This window comes from Lissotriton helveticus, chromosome 4_1 (genome assembly GCF_964261635.1).
Source record: "Lissotriton helveticus chromosome 4_1, aLisHel1.1, whole genome shotgun sequence".
Lineage (NCBI taxonomy): Eukaryota > Metazoa > Chordata > Amphibia > Caudata > Salamandridae > Lissotriton > Lissotriton helveticus.
The window spans coordinates 785,958,274-785,971,510 of record NC_136063.1 but is presented as its reverse complement, the minus strand read 5'-3'; the positions used below and the strand labels follow the sequence as shown (position 1 = coordinate 785,971,510).

Sequence of the window (13,237 nt, the reverse complement as noted above, 5' to 3'; positions counted from 1 at the left end):
GCTGGCATGTCTCCGGGATGTGAAGGTAGATATGTGGTTGCCAAGGGTCTGCACTAGCGACCTTTTTCTTCAATTCAGGTAGTACAGAGCATTAGAGTCCGTGCTTTAGCAGAACCAGCTCCTGTCCCATGTTGGTGTACGAGCTTAGTCAGGGCTCGAGTCGGGGTACCACGCAGGTGGACGGCGTCCCCCCACTTATTTTACCGGGAGCTCGATAACTGGAGCAAATGGAGCCACACATTCACTCTTTTGCCTCTCTGGGGCGAGATTGAAGCTCATTCAGAACGCTGCTCACGCGCTGGCTTCTCTGATGCAATCGCATCTAAGGGGTGGGCGAGGGGAGGCAATGAGTCTGATGGTGCAAGCCACCTTTCGTGACGTCCCTTACTGTTGTGACGTCCGCGTCCCCCCACTTCTTTTTTTAGGACTTGTGCCCTGAGCTTAGTAAAAGAAGCCAGAGTGTGTTTTCTGGGGGGCGCATCTGGTTGTGTTCAGATAGTTCATCTCCAGCTGGGGGCATAGTTCAGGAGGCCGCACTATTGTTGGCTGCGCCTGCGTGAGCCTCTTGATTGGAAGGCTCGCGCCTGGGTGTGATTAGGCAGCACGAGCCTCCGGCATTGGTTGTCACTTGTTTCGGAGGCTGTGCGGTAACTGGTTAGCGCAAGCCTAATAAGGGTGTTTTTTCTTTGGACTGATATGCTCCATGCTTATTGGGCCAGGTTATAGTTCAGTTGTTTTGGTTGAATGGCGGTATTGGCCTGCCTGTGACATTTCCATTGCTGGTTAGCTTCCTAGCAGCAGTTGTTACAGGAAGGGGGGAAATTATGGATTTGGGGATTTTTCATTGACTCAGGGTTGTTCTGGATAGATATAAATGGCCGTTTCTTTTTTTTCCTTTATCCGCGATCATGGAGGGTGGAAAGAGTGGAGAGGTGTAGGAATATTGGAGAGGAGATGATTCCTATTCTTCAAGCTGACCCTTCGTTTGCAGAGGTGCAAAAAATGATGGAGGCTGCAGTTTCCTCTGCTTTTCCCTGAACCTCCAGATCTTGACTGTGATTCTGAGGGCGAGGTGAAGGAACGGTTTATTCAGGGGTAAGTGCTTAAGAGTATCTTGCAACATGTGCAAGACAATTTGGCTTTTCCAGACTCCCAGAGGATTTCTTTGCAAACTAACAGAGGAAGGAGTCTTTCAATGCATAAATCTGTCCAGAATGTTCTGGAGGGTGAATAGAAGGATGTGGACAAACATGCTTGTACCAAGATTTCTGGCTAAGAGATATCTGCTTCAGGGATTTGCTGCTGGCAAGACTTCTGAGGAGTTATTTTCTTAAGAAACCGATGGTGAAGTCGCAGAGTCCGGGATTTAACGTTGGTGTTTGAAGCTTTGGAAGAGGTCTCCCTTGGGTTTCTCACTATCGAGGTGATTTTTCCAGTGGCCATTACATTGGCAAGAAGAGTTGGGGGAATTAGACTCCTTGCTGTGTTCTAGACCATTTTTTAAATGCAATCCGGATAGGGTGATTCGGAAGCCAGATCCTAAGTTTGTTCCTAATGTGCCTTCAAACTTTCCATCATTCAGATGAGTTGGTTTTACCTGCTTTTTGTTCTAACCCTCAGACAGAAGATAAAGTTCTTCTGCATTGTTTGGATGGAAAGCGGGCGATTTGTGTGTATCTGAATTTTACTCTTTCTTTTCGTGAGGTAGATTCACTTTCTGTAACATTTGATTTGGCTGGACAGGGTCTGAAGCCTTCTGTGTCTACTCTCATTAGGTGGATGAAGTGGGCTATAGCTGCAGCATAAGAGTCCGTGGGTGAGTCAGTGCCTGGCTCAGATCAGGGTCGCTCTACAAGATGGATGGCTGCTTCTTGGGTGAGTTTGAAGGGTGCTTCAATGGCAGATATTTGCAGGGCCGCCATGTGGAGTTTGCCACACACCTTTATGTCACATTAAGGATTGCTGGTGGTCGGTGAGGTTTCAACATGTTTTGGTGATGCAGTATGGAGTTCTGTACACAATTACTAAAGTCCTGCAAAGTAGATTTTTAAATACATTTCTGTTTCTGCAACAGTAGTGTATGAAGCTCATTTATTGCTTGGGTATCTGCTCATAGATGTAAGGACTGAGACTGGGCGGTCAGACAAGTAGGTAATGCCCGGTTACTTACTGGTAAGTTTCATGAGTCTACCACCTCTCCATCAAGTTCCCATCCCTCCCTCCCTCCCTGTGTTTGGCTTTATTTGGCTTCGGATGACAGGATTTCGGTTATAAGGTCAGGGGTTTATATCCCACAGGATATGGGTGTGGCATAGAGGGAAGGGTTAGGAGCTGTATGTGTTTTCTGGTTTTGGTCGAATAAGGCTGCGGGGAGGAGCCGACGCTCATAGATGTAAGGGCTGTGACGTGGAGGTCGTAGACTAAGAGTGATTAAACTTACTGTTAAGTAACTGGGCATTACAGTATTTGGGGTCAATACACACTTAAATCCCGACCCGTTATAGGGCCTTGAACTCGTTTAAAAAACGGTTCTTTATTCCGTCAAGATTCACTGTACAACTCTATTTCTTTTATTTATTTTAAAGGTTTTATATAGTGCTGGCTAGACCCGGAGGTATCAGAGCGCTTTACATGAGGGTCAGATCGTAGTTACAGGTTACATTGTTACAAAGTTATTTGAGCATGGCAACATCTACTGATTTGGCGATCACTCAGCACAGTAATTGTTCTAAATTGTCAACGTTGCAGTGAGAGTGTGTGCCCACCGTGTGCAGCTAATCACAGTCCTAATAAGAACCTTCTCAATAACACTCACCGAACTACCCATGTGTGCCAGTGCATCCTCTGCACGTTCTACTCGGCTGCCCTTTGTGCTGACGGTGAACGCCCTGGTCACGTGACTGCAGAACTCCACTGATATACCACAGCTCTGTAAAAGACATTATGAACATACAGGATTAATCAAAGCAGGTCATATAGGTGCTAGGAGAACCCAATCCATGCTTTAAGCATAATGAAATGGGCCCAGTAAGCCACACGTTTTGCCAACCTAAAGACCCTCACAACATACAGCGGCGATAGAAATATTATTAATCAAAACTAAAATGGACTGCGTATAAAACAATTACAATTTTAGACAAATGTTCACAAGAAGAACTGTTGAAACTGGTCAGGACCTGTAACTTCGTGAACAGGAGTATTCCCCGTGAATGGAAAAACATATTTAGAAGCAACGAACATACAGCGTTTGCTGTATCGGGGCTAGATCTCATATTCATATTTTCTTTATTACGTTGACCAACCTTCCCATTACATTTTCGATTCATCTAGATTTGTGAATTAAATAGTTCTTCATTTGAGCATTTGTTTATTGTACACTTGTTCCTGTACTTTTTCATGTTGTTTAGAAATTCAAATCATAGAAATTGCTTAGCCATGGGGTCCCCGGTTTCCAGTAATGGGTTAGGAGTGTTGTCTGATTCCATTAATGATTCACTGAGAGTCCCTGCAGTCCAGCAACGATTTAGTAGGGATCCGTAGGAGCAGGCTTTTTATGTACTGGACCAAAAAGAGGTACACTGTATGTGGGCCGGTTTTGGACCAGTGGGGAGAGTTTGTTACTGGGGGCCGGTTTTGCAGCAGTGCTTGTAACAAATTGTGTTTTGTGTGGCTCCGACGGATGGGGACCACTTTAGAAATATAATACGAATATTGATTTTTGCTGTATATTGTTGATTTTTGAAACCAATAGCGTATTTTTCTCACCAATTCCTACACAGCACTCCCCTCCCCTTCTTCCCATGTGGGCATGTAAATAATGTGATAAAATACAAAAAATTATCGTGATTAATTCTTTTCAACCAAAGAAAAGGTTTAGTGCTTTGTGAATAAAAACATCGCATGTTTGGATACGTTTCTTTCTTCTTTATCTTTATATTGATGATCTGTATTGTATATAATTTGCTCTTCCAAGTCTGGGACCCCTCTGTCCATAACGTGTACTCACCCAGGTCCCGTTGACTTTATGGGTTTAACCCTGTTACATGCAACATGTAACAAATGCACAGCAGCAGTGTTCCTGCTGCATGGCTCAACACTTATAAGGTCCCAAAGGCAAGACCCAGTTGCTATGCCTATGCTTGACGTCTTATATAATCAGTTGTAATACTAGAGGTATACAAGGAACTACATTGTCCATATATTGTCCCAAAGATAAGGCAGATCCAATAAGTAATTTTTCAACACAGTCTTTATTCGCTTTTGACGTCATTTGTCTTAACAGAAATCCACCCAAGCTCCATATTAGAAAATTACACTCCAAATCTTAGCATGGTTATTCCTTTCATACACAGCAACAGATTACATATTACATGGTAATCCTGGTTTCTCAAGGCTAATAACCAGTGGTGCAAAAACAACTGTGTGCTGGTCCATTAAGTGGAAGTAAATGTAATTGGTCTGAAGATACAAATCCCATGATCTGTCATACCTCTGGGATAATATAATTTCTGTACGTCTTGAGTATTACAATTTACTTTCTAGTTCAAATTACAACAGGTGGGTAAATGGTGCGGGAAGGTCTTGTGCAGGATTGGAAACTCCGATAAATAGAATTTGTATTACTTTTTGTCTTATGCCTTTATGTTGTCCAGAATTATGTGATCAAAGAGGACATAATTTTTGTAAATTATTACTTTTGTTTACTTTTATTTACAATAATTAAATAAAATTAAACTAGTAAAATATATCTGAAAATATTATAACATTGGTGGGGTTAAGGGCTAAGACTAGCATTGGGTAAGAGTAAATGCACAACATTAAAAGAAATAATTAAAGTTATGAAAAAATGTTTTTAATTTAATTTTAAAAATATATTATTTACCATTGGGGGACTAGGGTGTGGAGTAATGATAGTGTAACTACACAAGTTCCTTGTTTTTGAAAGGCAAATAAAAGTAATTTAAATTGATTTAATATAATTAAAGCAATAAGATATTAATAATGATTTGTTATTGTGATTAGGATTTGTATTGTGAGGATGGTGCCAAACTGAATTAATTTAATTTAAAATGAATGCCTTTCCGACAGAGCAAGGGCACTTTAATGGTTTAATTTAATTAATAAAAACAACTTTTTATAAGTAAAGTAGCAACCTAGGATCATGGTTTGAGTTGGGGCACATTTTATTAGAAGGTATTAAAATAATATTAAATACTAAAATAAAAAACTATTATTGTGTTGCACTAAATGTTGAGTGTAGACATTTGTAACAAAATAAAATTTGCAAGGAATAAAAGGTATTGAGATAAAAAAATTATAAATGTATAAGAAAGAGTTAATGTAATACATGATAAAACTAAGACAGTAATGTCAAAAAAAATAATGGTAGGTGTCCCTGGTCAGGGAGATATGACCCAAGAAAGCAAAAGATCACTCAATTTAGTCTCCATAGAGCCATGCAACAAACACATGGATATTCTGCAGTGCTGCAAATACAAAAGAATTCAAGCCCACTTCAGGAGCCTTGTTCAAAAATCTGTAGTAAAAAGAGACCCAGACATGTAGTCGGACTAAGAGATGTTGTGCTCCGGGAACTATCAACAATACAGCACAATTGTGCTTTGGGGATTTGATGTAGGCAACCATTTATTTTATTGAACTGATTGGTATAAGTATAGATGAGCATACAACATATGAATTACACGGAAACAGTCTTAGAGCTTGAATATAGGAACATATTCAATCAAACTAAAAGGCTGCAAATCTAGGCCTTCCCATCTTCTGACTGTACTGAACTGCTGATATTTTCACAGAAAATTGCAATTCACATCAATTTGTAGATGAAAGGTAAGGACTGGAAATAAACAACGCAAACCCACGCCTCAGCAAAACATCTTTGAGGTGCGTGCTAGATTAAAAGCACGTAAACAGTAAATTAAAAAAAAATGCACTCACCATGACAAGGTTTACTAGTGACACAGCATTCAAGCTGATGCCCCAGAGCCACATCACACCAAACATGTTGATTTGTATCATGAAAATGGTTAGGCACATCAGGATGGCTGCGTAGAGTTCAAATCCAAGAAGGATGGCCGTCACCAAGAAGATCGCAACCAAGGACACCCAAATATTGAAGATTGTGTCATGGACAATAGTCATGTACTGTTCATAAAACACGTAGAACACGCTGTGTAAAGAGCAAAGACGCACATCAGTGTTTAGTCAATGACTTTCCAATACATGCTACTGAAGAAGGATTTAATCGCACTCTTTTTCCTTCATGAGGATGTCCAATAAATTCAACTAACATGTTTGCTGCACGTCCACAGATGGGTGCACCATGCTGCAATCAAAAACCAGAGCTAGAAACAAGTCCTTTATTTCCTTATCATTCCTGAACCGGATCTACAAATCATTACACTGCTTGCAACATTATTCCCAAATATAGTTTTTCTGAGCCAGAATCCAGTGATTAAAAGTTTACACAACTTCTACTGTTTGCTCAATGATGGCTTGGGAAAGCTTTGTTCTGGGGATCATTCCACAATGGGTTTCACAGGAAAACACGCAATTGAGTAAAATCAGCCCGTTAGGGAAGTAGAACAAAAAGGGTTTCATTTTCAGTCAGTGGCACATGTAATGATGAATGGTCGAGGCTACCGGATGAGTCACTTCCTTACCAGCAAATAGGCGAACGCTCACAACTACAAAGCAATTCAGAAGCATGGGATGGCATGCTGAGAACTCCCAAATAGGACAACAGGCTGCTGAACCACGCGCTCATCCTTCTATGAAAGTGTACATCAAGCATAGTGCACCCCAATCTCTTCTTCACTGCGAATGCACATTTATCTTTGAATGAATATGTGAAATCAAAGGTATTTATAAAGGGCAAACTTAGCTGGTGAGTCACACAGCCTGTACACGTTGGGTAAACGGCATGGATCAAGGGAGGGAACAATTCAAAATCATGCACAATGGTGAGTTAGTAGGGAGGGATTTGAGCTCATGCTTGATAAACGGGATTGGGAACAATTCAAGATTGTGTACAATAATAATGGTATGCTACGAAAAGCGTAGGGAATGATTCCGGACTACGTGCAACCGTGTAGAGAACGGTGAGGGTAGGTAACAACTTAATATAGTGTACGGTGGTGGGGTAGAGAGCAAATCCATATTAAGTACAAAACTAGCAAACAATTCAATACGGTGTACAATGGTGGGGCTTGGAAATAACAGCAGACCTTGAACAATGGTTGCATTGTGCCGTGATTTGCAATCTTGAATAACAGGTGTGGAGAGTGGGAGAATTCACCATGGGACTTTAGGTTCTTAAAGGTGCAAGGCCTAGAACGTCAAGCAGAAGTCCAGATACCTAAAGCTATGGGACACAAGAACACAGCCCTGAACATCTGAAAGATAATTTAAAAGTGGAATCTCAAAGACAATGTTTGGCCACTACAGGGAGACATGAAATAGTTATAAACAGATCATACCATATTTTACATATCTGTGGCAGGAATAAAACAAGTATACCTATAAGGGAAGACACGATAGTGCTGATCTTCGATGCCCATCGTCTCCGTGATGTTCTTCGCTATGATCCGCGCTTTCTTCATGGCGTCAATGTAGGCAGTGGAGGTATTCAACACTGTGTGGTAAGTCATAAAATATGTTGCACCAACATTAGTACCGTGGTCTATTAGGTTGACAGCAGAACTGTATGCAGCATGCCCCCTGTAAAGAGAAGAGATGATTGTGAAAAGGAGCATGTGCTCTTACTAAAGGTTTAAGTATGAGCGCAGCAGGCTGGGTAAAGGTGGCACGCATTACACACAGTAAGAAATACCAAATGCTGGTTTCCAGGTATTATCATTGCTCTCCTTATGCCCTCCTCTTATGCTTACATAACACAACAGCTATGGTCGATTTTAGTATTGGTTGTAAACTTCAGAAGGGTACATTTAAGCAATAATGCACTTCAGGTGGTCACCGACAAGTAATAATCAGATTTTTATATGCCAGACCTTCTCACAACTACCTGTAAAAAACACAAAGGACATTTCATACATTTTTCAGAAAACCCAGATGGTGTGTGAGGTCTTAAATGTTGCAGACCTTTCCAAGCAGTACCTCCAACACTGAAAAGGTGCGATTATGGGGACACTGAACAAGCACAGGTCTACAGGGTCTCTCTCTCTCTGCTCAACCTGAGGTCCGCCTCTGCCATTTGCAAGGAAGAGGCTGTCACTCATGCCAGCTGCAATAGATGCATTTTCTTGTGAACTACAAGGAAGATTGAACAGTGTATTGCTAGTCCATTTTGATCAGAATTTGTAAAGAATTGGAATGTTGAAACGGAGTAGCAAAGGCATTTTCAGCTAGCGACGTCACTTTGAGACAACGCATTTTTAATTTTCACCTTTTCACATAAAAAGCGTTATGAGGATTGACGTATCCTTTAGTCCGGTGTCTCTTGCCTGAGTGACCCAGGAATACCTCTAGGACAAATTAAAGTGTTAGTGGAAAAAAGGCGTCTTTTTCAAATAAATGCTCTTAGTGCATAGGCGCACTCTCCAGATCGGACAGACATAATGTAGTAAAGTTTTTGAGACAAATAAGACCGCTGTCAGGGGATGAAAATTCCACAACAACCAGTTTTTACTAATATATGGCTTATTACAGATATTTCCAGTTTCTTAGTGTAACTAATAACCAATTTAATGGCATTCAATGTCCTGACCTCAGGGAAAAACCTTTTGAGCAGGACCTGGATGTCTCGCATTTTTAATCTATAGGTTACATAAAGATGACAGGAGCATAATTCACTGAACCATCTTGATGGTAAAGGACACAAAGCACAAGTTACTACTTGTGTAACAATATATCTGTAAGAGACATTAGTTGGTGATAGATTCCTTACTTTAGAATATCCCCAGGCGTCAGACTGGATCCGGAAAGTTTTGCTAGCAGTACCTCTGCGCGTCAGTAGGTGGCGTCATGCGGCTCCGCATCTGTCGCTGGCGTCGTAAGCACCGAGATGACGTCACGGAGACTACTTAGGCGCCACCCATGCGCGCGGATGTCAGTTCTGTACACGACTTTCCATGCCAGGAACGCAGAGCCATGCAAGAAACTGACCACTGGTACCATTAAACTAGGGCCCTGAAAAGGATGATCTTAACCCTAGAAATCAGTTCGTAGAACGGGGAGGATCGGTGGGGCACTAAGGAATCTATCACTAAATAATGTCTAATGTGTCATCGTTACACAAGTAGTAACCTGTGCACCTGAAAGACACGTTAGTGATAGATTCCTTACCTTACAATAGACACCCCAGCAATGCAAACCCCGGTGGTGGGTCTGCAAACAAGATTACACCAGAAAGTCACGGAGAACAGAACGGACAAAGAAGCCGTCTCTCCGGACTGGACTGTCAAGGCAGTAATACTTGGTAAACGTGTGCAGCGAAGCCCACGTAGCTGCCTGATAAATGTCCTGCAAGGGAACGACGCGTCCCAAGGCAGTAGTGGCTGAAGTCACCCTGGTAGAATGGGCACACAGCCCCACAGGAGGCTCCTTCTTAGCCAATGAGTAACATACTTTGATGCACATAACAACCCATCGAGAGATGGTCCATTTGCGCACGGGCCGACCTTTTTTGGCACCCACATAGCCAACAAAGAGCTGGTCATCCACCTGGAACTGTTGTGTGCGCTTCAGATAGAATGAGAGCGCACATTTTAGGTCCAGACGGTGGTGCCTCTCTTCCTCTTTTGAAGGATGTGGAGGCGGAAAAAAGGTGGGCAAAGTGATGGTCTGCCCGATGTGGAAGGGCATGACAACCTCTAGCAAGAAAAAGGACGGGTCCTTAAAACCACTGTGTCCGGATGAACAGAAAGGAAAGGAGGTTTAGAAGAAAGAGTCTGGAGCTCACTCACTCTTCTGGCAGAGGTGATAGCGACCAGGAAAGCCGTCTTTAGAGTGAGAAGTCGTAAAGGACAGTTATGAAGGGGCTCAAAAGGAGTGCACATCAGATAGGTCAAGACAAGATTCAAGTCCCATTGAGGCATTATGAAAGGCACAGGAGGAAACGTGTGTGTAATGCCCTTGAGAAAACGGTTAACAACCGGGGACTTAAAAAGAGAAGGCTGATCTGGAAGCCGTGGATGTCCGAAAGATAACCCTTGATAGTGCCCAGAGCAGAGCCCTGCTGGGCCATGGGTAGAAGGAACAGAAGGACAGCAGAAAGAGGGGCAGAGAGGGGATCCACAGCCTTTGCTGTGCACCATGCCACAAATTTGTTCCACCTGCAGGTGAATACCATTTTAGTGGAGGGACGCCTGGCTGCCAGAATGACATCACAGACTTCAGGAGGAAGATCGAAAGCTGCCAACTGTCGGCACTCAATCTCCACGCATTGAGGTGGAGGCTGGACGCATTCGGGTGGAGGACCATCCCCTGTAGCTGTGACAGAATATCCTCCCGAAGAGGCAGTCGGATTGGGGGATCGATCGCCCTACTGAGTAGCTCGGGATACCAATATCTTCGTGCCCAATCCGGAGTCACAAGGATGACTTGGGCCCGGTCGTGCCGAATCTTCTTCAGCACTCTGGGCAGAAGTGGTATAGGCAGAAAGGAGTTCAACAGACCGCAAATCCACTTGCGACGATAAGCGTCGCCGAGCATCGCCTTGGAAATTCCAACGCGCAGAACTCATGACATTGCGTGTTTTCTTCGGTGGCGAATAGATCTAACCAAGGTTCTCCCCACTGCTGAAAGAGACCTTGCGCCACTGGCGGCTGAGTTCATCCGCCCTGGCGTTCAGAGAACCTGCCAGGTGTTGAATCACCAAGGTAATGCCTTGATGTTCCAGCCATGGACAGAGGCGCAGAGCCTCCTGACATAGGGTCCACGACCCCACCCCGCCCTTTCTGTTGCAATACCACATGGCGGTGGTGTTGTCCGTGAACACCTGCATTACGCTTCCCCGGACAGAGGGAAGGAATGCCTTCAGTGCAAGTTGGATCGCCCGAAGCTTCAAAAGGTTGATATGGAGCCGGGACTCCGCCGGGACTCCAAGATGGCCGCCTGGTAGGAGCTCCTGTTAAGAGCTCCCAGTGCTTGGGATCCCATTTAGGGCTTTATCCCTGTTAGCACCCACCAGTCCTACGGAACGGAAACACTAAAAGTAACTGGAAAAGCAACAAAAGTAACTGGAGTAACAAAAGTAACTGGATTGCCCGCTTACCTGATCGACGGAGGTTTGGAACCTGCAAAGCCCGGCGATCGGCTACTGGACACTCGCCTTTAGGCACCCCCATCGCGCTGCGGGACTGTACGGCCGAAGCTCCGGGAGCCTGCTGAGCCTGCACTTCCCCGCGGATCATCGCTGCGACCGGCCCACACCATAGCAGAGGAGTCCCTGCGGCGTCGGAGGGATGAGAGAGGCCCCCCTCCCGCCCGCTCCATTGCAGAGGACACTGGTGGCCGTGCCGGGACTACAAAGGGACGAGACCACGACAACGGACCCGCCCGCCCGCTCCGCTGCACCGGAGCACCGGAGCACATTCGATCTGATACTGGACTGAGCGGCTGAGGTTTCCGGGAGCCTGCCTGCACTGGCTCCTACCCCGTGGATCATCGCTGCGGCTGGACACATCAAGCCCCCCCCATCGCGTTGCCGGGACTGAGCGGCTGAGGCTCCGGGATCCTGCCTGCACTGGTCACAGCAGAAGAGTCCTGGTGGCGTCGGAGGGCTGAGAGAGGCCCCCCGCCCGCCCGCTCCAAGGTGCAGGTCGCTGGTTGTTGTGCCGGGACTGGCCGGGACGAGGCCACGACAGCGGACCACCCCCCCCCCCCCCTCCCTCCCGCCCGCGCCACAGCACTGGAGGCTGGATGCGGGACCGGGAGGGGCGTCGGTTGAGTGGAGCCTGCCCCCGGCTGCACCGGAGGATGGATGCGACCGAAGGTGTGGCGCCGCTGCCCGGAGGAGCTGCTGAAGCGAGCCCTGGGACCAACGAGAGCTAGAGGGTCGACAGGAGCCTGCCCCCACCGGCACCGGGAGTGGATACTTGGTGATGAGTTTCCCCACCGTTCAGGGAAATACAGGTTTAGAACCCCTGTGGTAAACATCTGAGCTCACGTCGCCTGGAAGGTTTGGAGTCCTGAGGCATACACACAGCTCACATATAGCTGCATTCGGAAGGGACTGCGACACACTTGGATTAAAACATTGCAACTACAAAATTCTGCTGGCAAGCTCAACACGCTTACGGAGGTATAAGGTATTTATTTCACCCCACCCGCCTGCTCACATTTTTAGACTACCTCCTTTGTGCAAAATGGATGGGGCCATAAACTGCTCACATTTTTAAACTACCTCCTTTGTGCAAAATGGCCGGGGCCATAAAACTGTAGAAATAAATCCCCTCCGGTACCTTTGATGTCCACGAGGCTCCTCAGCTTAACTCCCCCACACAAGACCACCAAAAATAAAGATAAGCCTCCCTCCCAGCAAGCTATGAGCAGTGCTTGCTCAAGTAGAGAGTGAAACTGCCCTTCCCTGGGCTCAAAGTTATAGCAGCAGACAGAGGACTAATATTTCTAGCTCCCCTATCGATTCGGCCATCTTAGTCTGTCTACCTTTAGGAGACCTTCATGGACTAGTCATTTCCAACATCGGACCTAAGGTCTTTCTAGACTACTCTTATCGGCTGCACAATTTACACAGCTTGGTGTTTTCACGTCGGATTATGATAGAGTGTCTGCCTTTTGCAGTTGTATTATATTACTATATTCCTAATTGTATCCAGCACATTTCACTTTTTCTGCACCTGTAATGCACCGATTGCTACCTCACATACTTTTTGCCTTTTACAGTGGTATTATATTTTTATATTCCTAATTGTATCTTGCACGTCCCACTTTTTCGTCAGTTGTAATGCACCGATTGCTACCTCATATATTTTTTGCTGCTCACTAGTGTCACTTGTTTCATATAACTTTTGTTTGCAATTGTATTCTGCTACTGTTCCATGTACCTCACATATTTTTGACTAATCACTATTGTCACTTTCGATTCAGATATGTTACTGTCTGCACAGATATTTTATTCCGGTTTTATTTTCAGTATTATACCCCTACTTTATTCTGCACTTGTTTGTAACCCACATCGAAATTAACTGTTATTCCTGTAATGTACCGACTAATACCTCATATAGACTTGTCACATTGA

At 44.7% G+C, this 13,237-nt stretch overlaps 1 protein-coding gene across 1 annotated transcript in view; it reads right to left on the bottom strand.

The window, feature by feature from the left end:
• NPC1 (NPC intracellular cholesterol transporter 1) overlaps positions 1 to 13,237 on the bottom strand; it is a 310,606-nt gene that overhangs the window by 38,640 nt on the left and 258,729 nt on the right. Inside the window, exons 21-23 of the mRNA XM_078687419.1 lie at positions 7,537 to 7,737; positions 5,956 to 6,187; positions 2,816 to 2,929 (exon numbers count right to left, since the gene is read on the bottom strand). Coding sequence (XP_078543545.1) covers positions 2,816 to 2,929; positions 5,956 to 6,187; positions 7,537 to 7,737 — 547 coding nt within the window. The remainder of the gene's footprint in view (positions 1 to 2,815; positions 2,930 to 5,955; positions 6,188 to 7,536; positions 7,738 to 13,237) is intronic.